This window comes from Candida oxycetoniae, assembly GCF_023343755.2.
Source record: "Candida oxycetoniae strain CBS 10844 chromosome Unknown scaffold6, whole genome shotgun sequence".
NCBI classification, from domain to species: domain Eukaryota; kingdom Fungi; phylum Ascomycota; class Pichiomycetes; order Serinales; family Debaryomycetaceae; genus Lodderomyces; species Lodderomyces oxycetoniae.
The window spans coordinates 187,676-200,585 of record NW_026055365.1 but is presented as its reverse complement, the minus strand read 5'-3'; the positions used below and the strand labels follow the sequence as shown (position 1 = coordinate 200,585).

The 12,910-nt window shown below is 37.3% G+C and overlaps 5 protein-coding genes across 5 annotated transcripts; 3 read left to right on the top strand and 2 right to left on the bottom strand. All coding sequences in view use genetic code 12, as the record gives it.

Moving 5' to 3' along the window:
• Positions 1 to 1,380: 1,380 nt before the first annotated feature.
• RPL5 (60S ribosomal protein uL18) lies at positions 1,381 to 2,274 on the top strand (the record flags this gene model as incomplete). The annotated part of the gene is made up of 1 exon (XM_049326591.1): positions 1,381 to 2,274. The coding sequence occupies one exon, from the start codon at positions 1,381 to 1,383 to the stop codon at positions 2,272 to 2,274; it is 894 nt and encodes a 297-aa protein (XP_049182271.1).
• Positions 2,275 to 2,383: 109 nt separating this feature from the next.
• Positions 2,384 to 6,907, bottom strand: LPI9 (protein phosphatase regulator; the record flags this gene model as incomplete). Its single annotated transcript, XM_049326590.1, has 1 exon — positions 2,384 to 6,907. One exon carries the CDS (start codon positions 6,905 to 6,907, stop codon positions 2,384 to 2,386), a length of 4,524 nt encoding a protein of 1,507 aa, XP_049182270.1.
• Positions 6,908 to 9,324: 2,417 nt separating this feature from the next.
• On the top strand, positions 9,325 to 9,927 carry ISU1 (iron-binding protein; the record flags this gene model as incomplete). The annotated part of the gene is made up of 1 exon (XM_049326589.1): positions 9,325 to 9,927. The coding sequence occupies one exon, from the start codon at positions 9,325 to 9,327 to the stop codon at positions 9,925 to 9,927; it is 603 nt and encodes a 200-aa protein (XP_049182269.1).
• Positions 9,928 to 10,913: 986 nt separating this feature from the next.
• KGF56_000655 (uncharacterized protein) lies at positions 10,914 to 11,849 on the bottom strand (the record flags this gene model as incomplete). The annotated part of the gene is made up of 1 exon (XM_049326588.1): positions 10,914 to 11,849. One exon carries the CDS (start codon positions 11,847 to 11,849, stop codon positions 10,914 to 10,916), a length of 936 nt encoding a protein of 311 aa, XP_049182268.1.
• A 266-nt stretch (positions 11,850 to 12,115) lies between these two features.
• Positions 12,116 to 12,823, top strand: KGF56_000654 (uncharacterized protein; the record flags this gene model as incomplete). Its single annotated transcript, XM_049326587.1, has 1 exon — positions 12,116 to 12,823. One exon carries the CDS (start codon positions 12,116 to 12,118, stop codon positions 12,821 to 12,823), a length of 708 nt encoding a protein of 235 aa, XP_049182267.1.
• Positions 12,824 to 12,910: the final 87 nt, after the last annotated feature.

The window sequence follows — 12,910 nt, the reverse complement described above, 5'->3', positions numbered from 1 at the left end:
TATCGACACTTAGTAGTGATACTATCAACACTTAGTAGTGATACTATCGACACTATCGACATTTTCGACACTATCTCGCTCTGCTCGATAGTTTCGCTTCGCTCTGCTCGATAGTGTCGCTTCGCTCTTTATAAGACGAAAAGAGACAGAAATACGTTTTATCCTCAGTTGAGAAATTTTTCGGCTTTTATCACCAGTTAACATGATCCATTTGACAAGGTCAAGAAAAATCTTGATGGAAAAAAAGCCGGCTGTAGCACGGGTGCGATAGAAAACTTGTTACTTTTACTTTGGAAATTTATCAAGACTAACACGTACTAATTCAAGCCCTCAATCTATAACTTCTTATAGCCGCTCTTTTTTTCAATTTTCTGCTCCAGATTAAACTTCTACATCAACTCAAGTCTCTTGCTCTTTAGCCTCTTGCTTTTTAGCCTCTTGCTTTTTCCAAAAGAAATAAAGAAAAAAGGATTTCAACTTTACAATGTTTCTAAACCCGTGTAAATCACTTGCTCTACTTTTCTTTCCTTATTCCCGAAATTTACAAATCTTGAGTGCTAAAATAACAAGCTTGTGTAGTTGAATCTATTTTTTTAAATCTATAAACAGAGTAAAGTAGAGGATACATGAGAATGTTCTTGAGTATCTAAAATGTCCTTTCTTGTTATTCTTTTATTGACAAATTGGACTACAAAGGTGGCCTAAAAAAGAAAAAAGAAAAAAGAAAAAAAAAAACACTAGAATTGATGAGAGAAATGGCTCTGCAAACTGTTTCTTTGCAAACAAATGAAAACAAATAAAGCTTTTCTATTGATAACTCCCATTGCAGTCAAACTTGGTCTTTTCACCACAGTGGACAAACCGTTCTTTTCTACTACAATGGACAAACTTGGTCCATTCTACTACAGTGGATAACTCGTCCTTTTCATCATAGTGGTCACAGGGTAGGTTAGCCCATAGAGGTAGGTGACTACTCAATATCTAGTTCCTCGATAGTGAGTAGTGAGTATCTCTGTGACTCTGATCTTCCTCTTCCTTCCCTCCTACATTTTATCAATCCTTTTATTTATCATCTCATTACCTCCAACAAAGATTACATCGAGCTTCTAGGGTGAAAAATTCATACTCCTGCATACAATTCCAGTCTCTCTCTCTCTCTCTCTCTTTGGTCGTGTACGTTTGGATGAAAAGTTTTTTTGGTTTTTCTGTTTTTTTCAATGCGCTACCAAGCTTACCAGGTCTATAACCCCGAAAAGTGAAAAATTTTTGTATATATCCCCATCCCATCCTATCATATATATATATATATACCTTTCTTTCTTTTCTATATACAAAGAGAAGAGCCCTTTTGTCTCCGTTTCTATATACATTCAGTTAGCCATGCCTTTCCAGAAGACCTTAAAAACATCAGCTTACCACTCTAGATTCCAAACCCCCTTCCGTAGAAGACTTGAGGGTAAAACCGACTACTATCAAAGAAAAAGATTGGTTACTCAGCACAAGGCTAAGTACAACACTCCTAAATACAGATTAGTTGTTAGATTCACCAATAAGGATATTATTGCTCAAATTGTTAGTGCTCAAATTACTGGTGATATTGTTCTTACTGCTGCTTATGCTCACGAATTACCAAGATACGGAATTAAACACGGTCTTACCAATTGGTCAGCAGCTTATGCCGTTGGTTTATTAGTTGCTAGAAGAGCTTTGCAAAAATTAGGTTTGGATGAAACTTACACTGGTGTCGAAGAAGTTGAAGGTGAATTCCAATTAACCGAAGCTGTCGAAGAAGGACCAAGACCATTTAAAGTTTTCCTTGACATTGGTTTACAAAGAACAACCACTGGTGCAAGAGTTTTTGGTGTCTTGAAAGGTGCTTCAGATGGTGGATTATACGTTCCCCACTCACCAAACAGATTCCCAGGTTGGGATATCGAGGCTGAGGAATTGGATGCTGAATTATTGAGAAAATACATCTTTGGTGGTCATGTTTCTGAATACATGGAAGAATTGATGGATGACGACGAAGAAAAGTACAAAACTTTGTTCAAGAACTATATTGCTGATGAAATTGAAGCTGAAGACGTTGAAGAGATTTATACTAATGCCCACGAGAAAATCAGAGAAGATCCTTCATTCAAACCAACTGAAAAGAAATTCACAAAGGAACAATACGCTGCTGAGTCAAAGAAGTACAGACAAACTAAATTGACTAAGGCTGAAAGAGATGAAAAGATTGCTAAGAAGATTGCTGCTTTCAAAGCTGAAAACTAAAACTGAGTGTGGTTTTTTTTTTAATACATTTCTTTTTTGATCTCATGTGTAAGATGCTGTTTATTGTCTAATGCTTATTTTCACTAATTTAAAACAAAAAACAAAAAATCTATTTCTCTTTATTTGATCGAACTTTCTCCGCATGATTGAGTAACTTATCGTAAATTTCGTCAACAACGGGGTTTGGTTTGGGTGAGTCAGAAGATACTGATCCAAAATCTTCTTTTGTTGCTGTTGTTGTTTTCGCTGTATTTGCGGTCGTTGTTGCTGCTGTTTTTGTAGTTGTTGCTGTTGCTGTTGCTGCTGTTGTTGTTGTTGTTGTTGTTCCATTGTCACCACCTTCAAAACCGTAACCTTTCCCCTCGGTTTGTTCTTGTTTGTCCTTTCCCACAGGTAGAAACTTATCAATTCCAACCTTGTTGCTATTGATCTTGTCAATTAAATCATTTACATTTTCAATTCCCTTTGCAGCAATAATAGCATCTCTCAACTCGGGTCCTGATGGTAATGAACTTAATAATGGTATATCCTTCTTTGGTATTGATCCTGATCCCGCTCCGGCTCCTAATCCCAGTTCTGCTTCTGATTCTGATTCCTTGTCACCACTCGTCCTCAGTTGAATGAAGAAATTCAATTTGTGAATCTCTCCTTCTTCAATCTCTTGCTCTTTTGCATGGAAACTTGACTGACTGATCGATCTCATCAACACCGGTCGTCCAGTAATTTTATCAATTACTACATCTTCTCCCTTTTCATTAGATTCAACAACAACTTGATGCGGTTGTAAGTGGTTTACATTATCGTTATGTGATGACGCTGCAAAGAATGATGTAATTGGTTGTGAGTTGAATGCTCTTGCTGATAAAATTGGGCCTGCAGAAATCAACTCCTTGGAACTATGGTGTAAAATATCTGGTTCATTAAGAAGTTGTCGAAATGGCTCTTTGATCTCTGGAAGAGCCAAACTTTTTCTCTGTTCTTCCTCTTCCAATTTCAATCTTGACAGTACCTTCTTTTCTTCTTCTTCTTCTTCTTCTCTTTTTTCCTTTTCCTTTTCCTTTTCCTTTTCTTCTTCTTCTTCTTCTTCTTTTTTATCTTTCACGTCTTTCTCGTACACTTTCCGTGCATGCTCTTCAAACATATGAACTAATTTCTCCAATGACGAATCCAATACACAAAATCTAACTAAAGTCTCCTTTCCATCAAAAGACAACTTCCCCTTTTTTCTTTTTTCAAACAAAACATCTATAGTTTTATGAATATCTTCACGAATCGCTCGGGTCCTTTCTAACATTGCATTGGATATGATTTGTTGGATTTCCCGATTCACTTCTTTCTCATCATTGCCTTGATAGTCTAGATCACCAAGTAGCTTCTCTGCGGTTTCCATTAGTAACGACCCATCAAACATTAAATCATCGTCCTTAGTATCTAAACTCATATGATATTGTGAGTTCATTGAGTTGTTCATATTTCTCATCAAATAAAACGCAATACGCTGAGACAATTCATCGCTGACTAAATCGTAGTCCAAGTCTAATGCAAACAATGTACTTGATTGCTTCACAGCAGAGTATAGTGTTGCTGCTGCTGAGTGATTAATATTCCGGTTTCCTAATAGCGACAAGTGGACCAAGTAAGGAACCCGGTGTAAAAACATAGAAATCGATCCTATCCCTTGGGGTGTTAGCTCATTAAGGTCTAGATGCAATCGCCTCAAGGAATGATACAATGGAAGATAATCAGCTAATGATGAGATAATATGAGGGAATAGCTTTGGTAAACTGCTCATATCTAAAAACCTCAACAGTTTAATATTTGTTAAACTTTCAAGGAAATCGCGTGCTTCTTTGACATTGCTTAAATTAGTTGAATTGATCGAAAGAAACATAAGGTTTGCACCGTTTTTATTAAACGCATCAATAAAAGGTTGCAATTGTCCTTGACTCAAATCATTAAAGGCAATGTCCACACCAAGACACTTGGCTTCTGGATCAGCTATGTAATCGGCAACAATTTGTGCTTTGGTGATATTCATTTCAATCGCGGCTACTCCTAATCTTCTTGTACCAATCTTGACTGCTTTTGTAATCAAATTGTGGAAAACTTCGTCAGATAACTTGCACCCATTTATCACCAACTCTTCTATTCCCCCACGGTATATCAATACTTGAATAAATAAATTCCAGTTTAAGTTACTTCTGATACATTCCGCTGGAGTATCCAGCCTTATCCTTTGTTGGGAAATATCCAATTTTTTAACAGTTTTGTTCTCAGCTAAAAATAAACAAAGTAACTTCCAACCTTGATCATCAATAGCAACATTTCTCAATGATAATTTCTCTAATGTACTATTATGAACTAAAGACACAAGGAAACATTTCAACATTTCTGTTGTCATTGTCACGTTATCGAAAATGACCGCATTGATTGGGGTGATAGATATAAAATCAGAAAATGATAAAACATCAATTAGTGTCGGTTTGGGATTCAACATTTTCAACACTTCTAAAGGAGCCGTTTTGTTTTTCAACTGTTTCAACGTTGCAGGAATAGGAAGAATCTCCCTTAAATGACAGCATCTGGTGTAAATAGTATCCAATAAAACTCTACTCCCATCATCATCATTGTTATTAGTAGCACTTTTTTGTTCATCATCAAAATGTTGTTCATGCATATGCAAGGGTTGATCAATGGTAGCTTCAGTAACGAATTTCTTCAGTAAAACTTTCGCATCAACTTCTTCTTCTTCTCCTTCTTCTGCTCCCCTTCCTCTTCCTCCTCCTCCTCCTCCTCCTCCTCCTCCTCCTTCTTCTTCTTCTTCCTCTTCTTGTTGTTCCTTTATCCCCTTATATTTACTCCTGTGTTGCCTAAAAGAAGCGACTTCCAGAGCGAGTCTTTTAGCTTGTAAATGGGCTTCATGTTGATGCTTTTCGGCTTCTGCAAATGCTCGCCTTTGTGCATCAATAGCTAGTTTTATATCCTTTTCACTGTATTGTTGTTGTTGTTGTGCTTGGTTTTGGCTATCTTTTGATGGATCGCTCAGAGCTATCCCTTGATATAGTCTCGATGGAGGTGCATTTAAATCTTGTGGTATTAAAACATTTCCTTTTCGTGGTCTTCTCGGTGGAATTTGTTGTTGTGGATCATACTCTAATTCATTAATTGCAAATGCAACTCTTTTCATTGAAACATCTTTTAATTCTTCTAAAGGTATGTCAACTCTATTTCTATTCTTATTCAATACAACTCGGTGTAGTTTATCATGAATTGTAGCTTTACCAGCTGCTGCTGATGCTTGTGTGACTGAAGATTTTCTACGGAAAAACCTCATACTATCATTAGTAGGAGGTGTAACAGATGTGGGAGGGCTCCCATCTAAATATGAGTCTTTGAAAATTTGACCGCCAACTGCCGCTAGCTTTGATGTGCTCGATGAACTTTTCCTTCGTATTGGGATACCAGAACCAGCAGGTAGCCTATTAGTCAGTGCCACTAAATCCTCTTGATGCTTCAAAGGATTGGTGCCAGAGCCAATTAAATTCGGATACAGTTGCCGAACATGATGCTGAGTTTGTTGTTGTGGTTGTGGTTGTGGTTGGGATTGTTGTTGTTGTTGTTGTTGTTGTTGTTGTTGTTGTTGTTGGGATGTTGATTGTGGATGTTGTTGTTGGGATGTTGATTGTGGATGTTGTGAGTTATTTGTTGATTTGAATTTTGAAGAAAGTGAACTGAATAATCCCTTCTTTAAGCTATTAGATCGTGATACATTCGGAGAAGATGTAGTTGACGAAACAGGAGTAGAAGCAGTTGATTTTTGAGCAAGTAAGTGTTCGTCGTGGTCATTATAAATCACATCTCCTGTAAAAGATGAACCCATAAAGTTAAAGCTGCTACTGCGTCTTTTACCTGTAGATGCTTGGGATGGTGAATCTTGTGAAGATGGTTTGAATTTATCTTGAGAAATTACAGATGAAGCAGACAAAGATCTCGAGCGTCCAACTAAGCGATCTAGTTTCGATGTCTTTTCTGAAGATTGGGCTTGGGTTTGAGATTGGGCTTGAGCTTGGGCTTGAGCTTGAGCATGAGATTGAGCTTGAGATTGAGCTTGAGATTGAGCTTGGGCTTGAGATTGAGATTGGGCTTGAGATTGAGCCTGGGCTAGAGCTTGAGCATGAGCTTGAGCATGAGCTTGAGCATGAGCTTGAGCTTGAGCATGAGCCTGAGCTTGAGCATGAGGTGGTTTATTTGTATTAATAATTGGTGGCTCATTGACAATTGTTTTTGCCAGTTTCAGCGGTTTCGGTCCATGTTGTGATGCTGGAAATTTCTGGTCTAAATCCACCTCTTTTTTACCATTGAGTCCCTCTTGTACTGGTTTGGCCTCGGGGTTAACATTAACACTACTACTTGCCATTTTCTTTACCAACTTCTTGGATTTACCTCTGAATAGCCAATCAACATCTCCATTAGAAACACCGGTGTAAATATCTTCATTAGGAGGTATTTGATGAGGGTTTGTTATGGTGATATAACTAGTACTTGTTGTCGTCGAAGCTGCTGCTGCTGTTGGTTGCTTATTGTTTGACTCAGCCTTTGTCTGTACCAAGGGACCACCAGCAGCCTCGGGCATATTTGCATAGGCTTTTATCTCGATGTCGACAAATTAATATAAACAACAACCAATGAAAAGTGACTCCAATGAGAAGGGAAACCAATGAGGAGTGGTCCAATGAGAAGTGGTTCAACGAGAAGTGATCCAACGAGAAGTGATCCAACGAGTTGTAAAAGAAAAAAATGATTGATTGATTTTTGGCAATAACAAGCAGCGTAGATCAAGTGAAAATTTTACTTTGTAAAGGAGAAAGATTTGATGTATAGGGTGAGGGAAGGGAAGGGAGAGTGAGTGAGTGAGTGAGTGAGAAAAGTGATACCACGAGTTTGGTTGAAAAGTAAAGTGCGGGTGGTATAGAATGATAAGTCGAGATCAATAGGCAGATGGGACCTTACTTACCATCGCGCTTGACTTTGATAATAAGAGATAAGTTTACGGCTGATACGTTTTGTTAGGATGACTCTAATGAAGGGGGGGAACAAAGTTGGAAGGAGCAAAGTTGCTGAAAGCAAAGTTGCTGAGAACGATCTATAAGATTTAAACCTACAAATCTTTTACCACGGGGTTGGTAATCTGTGGGATATGATTGGGGGTTGTAGACTAAATACTCTTTAAAGAGTACCAACATTTTCTTTTGAAACCGACACTATCGAGCAGAGCGAGATAGTGGAGCACACTAGCAACACTAGTCGACACTAGCAACACTAGCAACACTGACTAAGCTTTATGGACTTAATTTCTGGGCTATAAAAGTGTTTTTGATGGCAAGAGTTGTCTATAATTAACTCCAACTACCACTGACTAGTCATTAGCTCTAGTCATTAGCTCTAGTCATTTACTACCACTGACTCTGACTCTGGTCATTGACTCTATTGAGATTAGCTCTACCACTGACTCTAGTCATTGACTCTTATTGAGTTGTAATCCTCTTTCAGCTAAGAACTGAATTATTACTGGCTTGATATAGTTGATCATTAAATGCTTAGGTCTTGCTAGAACAACAAACTTATCTACATACCGTACATAAACAGGAACTGAACTTATCCGTGTTCTATAAACATCTTTAAGCTTTACTACAATCCTTGCTCTTTACTTTTCGTTGGTGGATATAATGCTTCCATTATAACCTTTTGCAATCCATAAAGAGAAAATTGGCCACTGACTCTAGTCATGTGCTCTATTGAGATAAACTTATTAGCTCTATTGAGATAAACTTATTAGCTCTATTGAGATAAACTTGTTAGCTCTATTGAGATAAACCTATTAGCTCTCTTGTCATCAACTTTTAATCTCTTATCGATCAAGCGGGGAAACAAAAGTAATAGAAAAACTCAAAACGTTTGAAAAGCAAGTCTAAAGTTAAAGAAAAATGTGTTTCAGGGGAAGAAAGGGGTTATGAGAGGATGAGATGAGCTACGTTGAAAAGAGCAGCAAGAATGGGAGCAACATATTCTACTTTTATGCAAAATACAATCAAATACGTGTGTTTGATTGCGGAGTTTCATGACAATGTAGTATTACATAATTGACACTATCGAGCAACACTATCGAGCAACACTATCGAGCAACACTATCGAGCAACACTATCGAGCGAAGCGAGATAGTGTCGTAACAAGCTACAAAGTGTTGCTCCACTATCTCGCTCCGCTCGATAGTGTCGCTCGATAGTGGAGCATTGACTGTAGCAAGTCCACCCCTGGGGACCATGCGGGTGGTGTGGACGTGTGGAGATATAAGAATTCATGTATTAGTATTAGGTATAAGGTGTAGAGATGTATTAGAAGTAGGTATAAAGTGTAGAGGTGTATTGATACTAGGTATAACGTGTAGAGGTGTTGCTAGTGTGCTCCACTATCTCGCTCCGCTCGATAGTGTGTCGCTCGATAGTGTGTCGCTCGATAGTGTCGCTCGATAGTTCAACCAATTACAAGCCATCAAAAGAGGGGTTGATAAATTTCATTCACTTTTCCATTTTCCGGCTCCGTTACTTATTTCCAATAAAAGGAGTAATGATGGTAGTGTTTATTGTGACAAAAGATTAAAGAGATAAAAAAAATGATCTAATAACAAAGGAGAAAAAGGTAGTGTAAATGTGCTCTCTTTTATTTTATTTTTTTTGTTTTTTTCCCCTAAGAGCTGGAAGGTTCGTCATCAATTATACATAAAGACGCATTACCATATAAATACAGTTTGCAATAGGAAAAGAAAAAGATTACAATTCAACATTAAGCAAAGACAAGAAAAGGAAAGACAAGGAAAGGAAAGACAAGGCAAGAGAAAAAAACATTTTTAAGACAAGCTAAAATCTCAAGATAAAGACAAGATAAATATATATATTAAAATTACACCACCTTTACTTGTTTTTCTATAATAGCTTCTTTCCCAATATCAGATATTCATATTCATATTCATTTTTTTTTTTTTAAATACAAGTCATGTTTTCAAGAGCCATAATAAGAAACTCCAAACAAGTGTTTAGATTACAATCCTTGAACACACTTAAGCCATCGAATATTGGTTTGCTTACGCAGGCCCCGCTTTGCAACATATCTCCACTATCAACACCACAACAGCAACAGCAACAGCACAAAAGATTATACCATGAAAAAGTTATAGACCACTATGAGAATCCAAGAAATGTAGGAACATTAAACAAGAATGATACAGATGTAGGTACAGGTCTCGTTGGCGCGCCGGCATGTGGTGATGTGATGAGATTGCAAATAAAAGTTGATGAGAAAACGGGCAAGATTGAAGACGTCAAATTCAAGACATTTGGTTGTGGTTCTGCTATTGCCAGCAGTTCATATGCTACAGAACTAGTTAAGGGTAAAACTTTGGATGAGGCTCTTGCCATCAAAAACACTTTTATAGCCCAGGAATTAAGTCTACCACCTGTTAAACTACACTGTTCTATGTTGGCTGAAGATGCAATCAAATCAGCTGTAAGGGATTATAGATCAAAAAGAAGCATTAAAAAACCTACTTTGGGACCAGAGGCAGTTGCATCTGAGCCTGCCGTTGCCGCAACCGCTTAAATTTACTATTTCTCTACTATCGAGTGGAGCAATACTAGCTACCACCAACAGTATCGACACGAAGATGAGAGCATTGACTTGAAAAAGAAATGATGAAATAAAGAAAAAATGAAAAAAAAATGAAAAAAAATGGGAAAAAAAAAGAAACCTGGTGAAATAGACGAAGGGCGTTTTTCTTAAAGTAGTTGCGATTATTTTACTTATAAGTTGTTTTAAACATTTTACAAACTAAAAGTTGAAAAACAAAGATGTTTGGTCAAAATCATGGCAGTCGGATTTGAAAATTGTTTAGTCAAAATCATGGCAGTCGGGTTTGAAAGTTGTTTAGTCAAAATCGTGGCAGTCGGGTTTAACCTAAACTATTTCAGCTGGGTTTAGTTTGTAATTTTTTTATCATGTGTTTCTATCTTGAATCTATTCATTTTGAATCCACAATGAATTCCACTCCCCGCCCAACACCCATTCCCTTTCTAATTGGATAAAAATTAAGAGAACCGAGGCACAATGGCCCATTCCAAACAAAGGAGCCTCAACTCCTTTTTTTTTCTTTCTTTTTTCTTTCCATCTTTTCTTTTTGGTGCTAACTCCGTCTGCGCATAAAATTATCCCAGCCCATATTATTTTAAGCTAATCAGTATGCCCCCACACTATCTCGCTCTGCTCGATAGTCTTGGTGTCTAGTCAAGAAACAGATGGTAATTGCGAGTGATGAAGGGTTATGTTATAGCAGAATCGTCTCTTATGTATCACTATGTAATGTAATAGTTTTGTCGCGTCCTCTTCCCCAGCTAATCTTTTTCTCTAGGCGAGAAGGACTACGACGATGGACTGAAAAAAAAAATTGAAAAAAAAAAACACCGGTATCTCCGGTCCAATGAATACTTTTTTATTATTCAGATAGAGCAGCAGGATTATCTTTTTTTTTTTTTGCAATCAAAATAAAACATTAATTTAATAAATACATGAATGAGTATATAAGTATACCTCTATAGCAAAAAGGAATTGATATACTTTGTGAAAGTTCTACCAATGAAATCAGCTTCACCCGCAATTTCCTCTCTTTTAAATAAATAAATGCTTATACAGCCACATATACCCAAACAATTAACTACACTTAATCCTATCCTTTTCCAATTCTTACTATATAGTCCCTTTAGTTTCATCACCCCGTTGGTTGTATGATACGACATCACCCAAACAAGTCCAGTTAACAAAAAACAATTCAATAAAGTATGCTTCAACTTCAATGCATATGAGATGTAACTTAAGTTGACAAGTGACGAATCTCCTTCAATGGCATAGGGGATATACCTAAATTTGAAAATATGGGATAGTACAAATGGCAAACTCAAATATCCCAGAAACTGCAATGGTGTTAAGCCAAAGAGCTGTGATGTAAATGATCTTCTATACCCTAAACCAACCAAATTCGAAATGCCTCCAAAGCCTATATCGTCGTCAGTTTCCTTGATGACTATCTTGTTATTCAGTAAATTTTTCTTTATCTGGTGCATCGTCTTATTTTGCGTCTTGTTGTTGTTTTTGCTCCTGCAAAAGCGCAAAGCTATCCCCAGTAGAACATGAACTATACCTGAACCAAAAATGACAAATGGTTCATAAAACGGTATACCCTGATACACTGCTTTCGCCAAGCTAAATACTTCTTCTTTGATATCTTTAGATATAGGGAAAATCGGCACTATCACAACAGATGTCAAATGTATACCAAGAAAGCTTAGAAATGTATATGCGCTATATTTTTGAAGTTTATAAAGCAAAGACAATATCCATCGCGATATTGGCGGTTTATCATGTGGATGTGACAACGGCTGCAGCAGCTTATTATTACTCTTGTTGAAAGCAGGCTCTTCCAATGTATAAATTGGACTCGGTGCTATCTTATGAAGCTCCTCAACTGGCATCCTACAATAAAGCTTAAACTCTTGAACAATCAGCTATTTGGAAGACCTCTTGCTTGAAAGAAAGAGAAAAAAAAAACCCCCATACTTTTATTCGCTACCCGATTGGATTTATTTTTATTTTTTCTGGCAAGTTTGCACTACTCGTAGAAACAAGAGAAAAAAAAAAAAAGAGTACAGCATCATTCTTTAGGGGTTTATATTAGTATAGGTACTAGTAGTAGGATGTATCATTAGGCAAAGCAAGCAATTCCCATAATCTGTAGAGCATGTCATCGTCATCGTTCTCTCAAATACGATCTCAGGCGTTGAGTCTTGAGAAACAAACAGAATCGTTGTTGTCCAAGTACTCGCAGTATCAACAATCCTCTTCACAGTCATTGGAAAGCACCGAGGATGAACTGCATACTAAGCAACAAATCAACGATATACTTGGCAAACGTACAACAATAATAAACAAGTTGAACCGTATAAGCGAATCTTCTATAAACGAATCCTCGTTATCTACATCCAAGCTTCAGCAAATTTCACGACATCGGGAAATTCTTCAAGACCATTGGCGTGCGTTTAATAGAATAACTTCACAATTAACCGATGAGCGAAATAGAAACAATTTGCTCTTTTCAGTACAATCGGATATTTCCTATCATAAACAGCAGCACCAGCGTCGACCAGGACAAGCTGGTTCGACAGAAATCAATGATGACCCAAATGCCTACATCTTGGAAGAAAGTCAACGTGCAGACAATGTAAACTCGATAGCTGACAGGTTATTACAAGGAGCAATGAATACAAGAGACGAGTTGATAAACCAACGACAATTTTTGCAAAATGCTCAAGTGAGAATAATGTCTAGCTTACAAGGAGTGCCCGGTATTAATGTATTGATTTCAAAAATCAATACTCGAAGGAAAAGAGATACCTTGATTTTGGCTAGTGTCATTGCCATTTGTATAGTGCTTTTATTCTTTGTATAATAACACTATCGAGCAGAGCGAGATAGTGTTGTGACAAGCTACAAAGTGTTGTTCCACTATCGAGCAGAGCGAGATAGTGTTGTGACA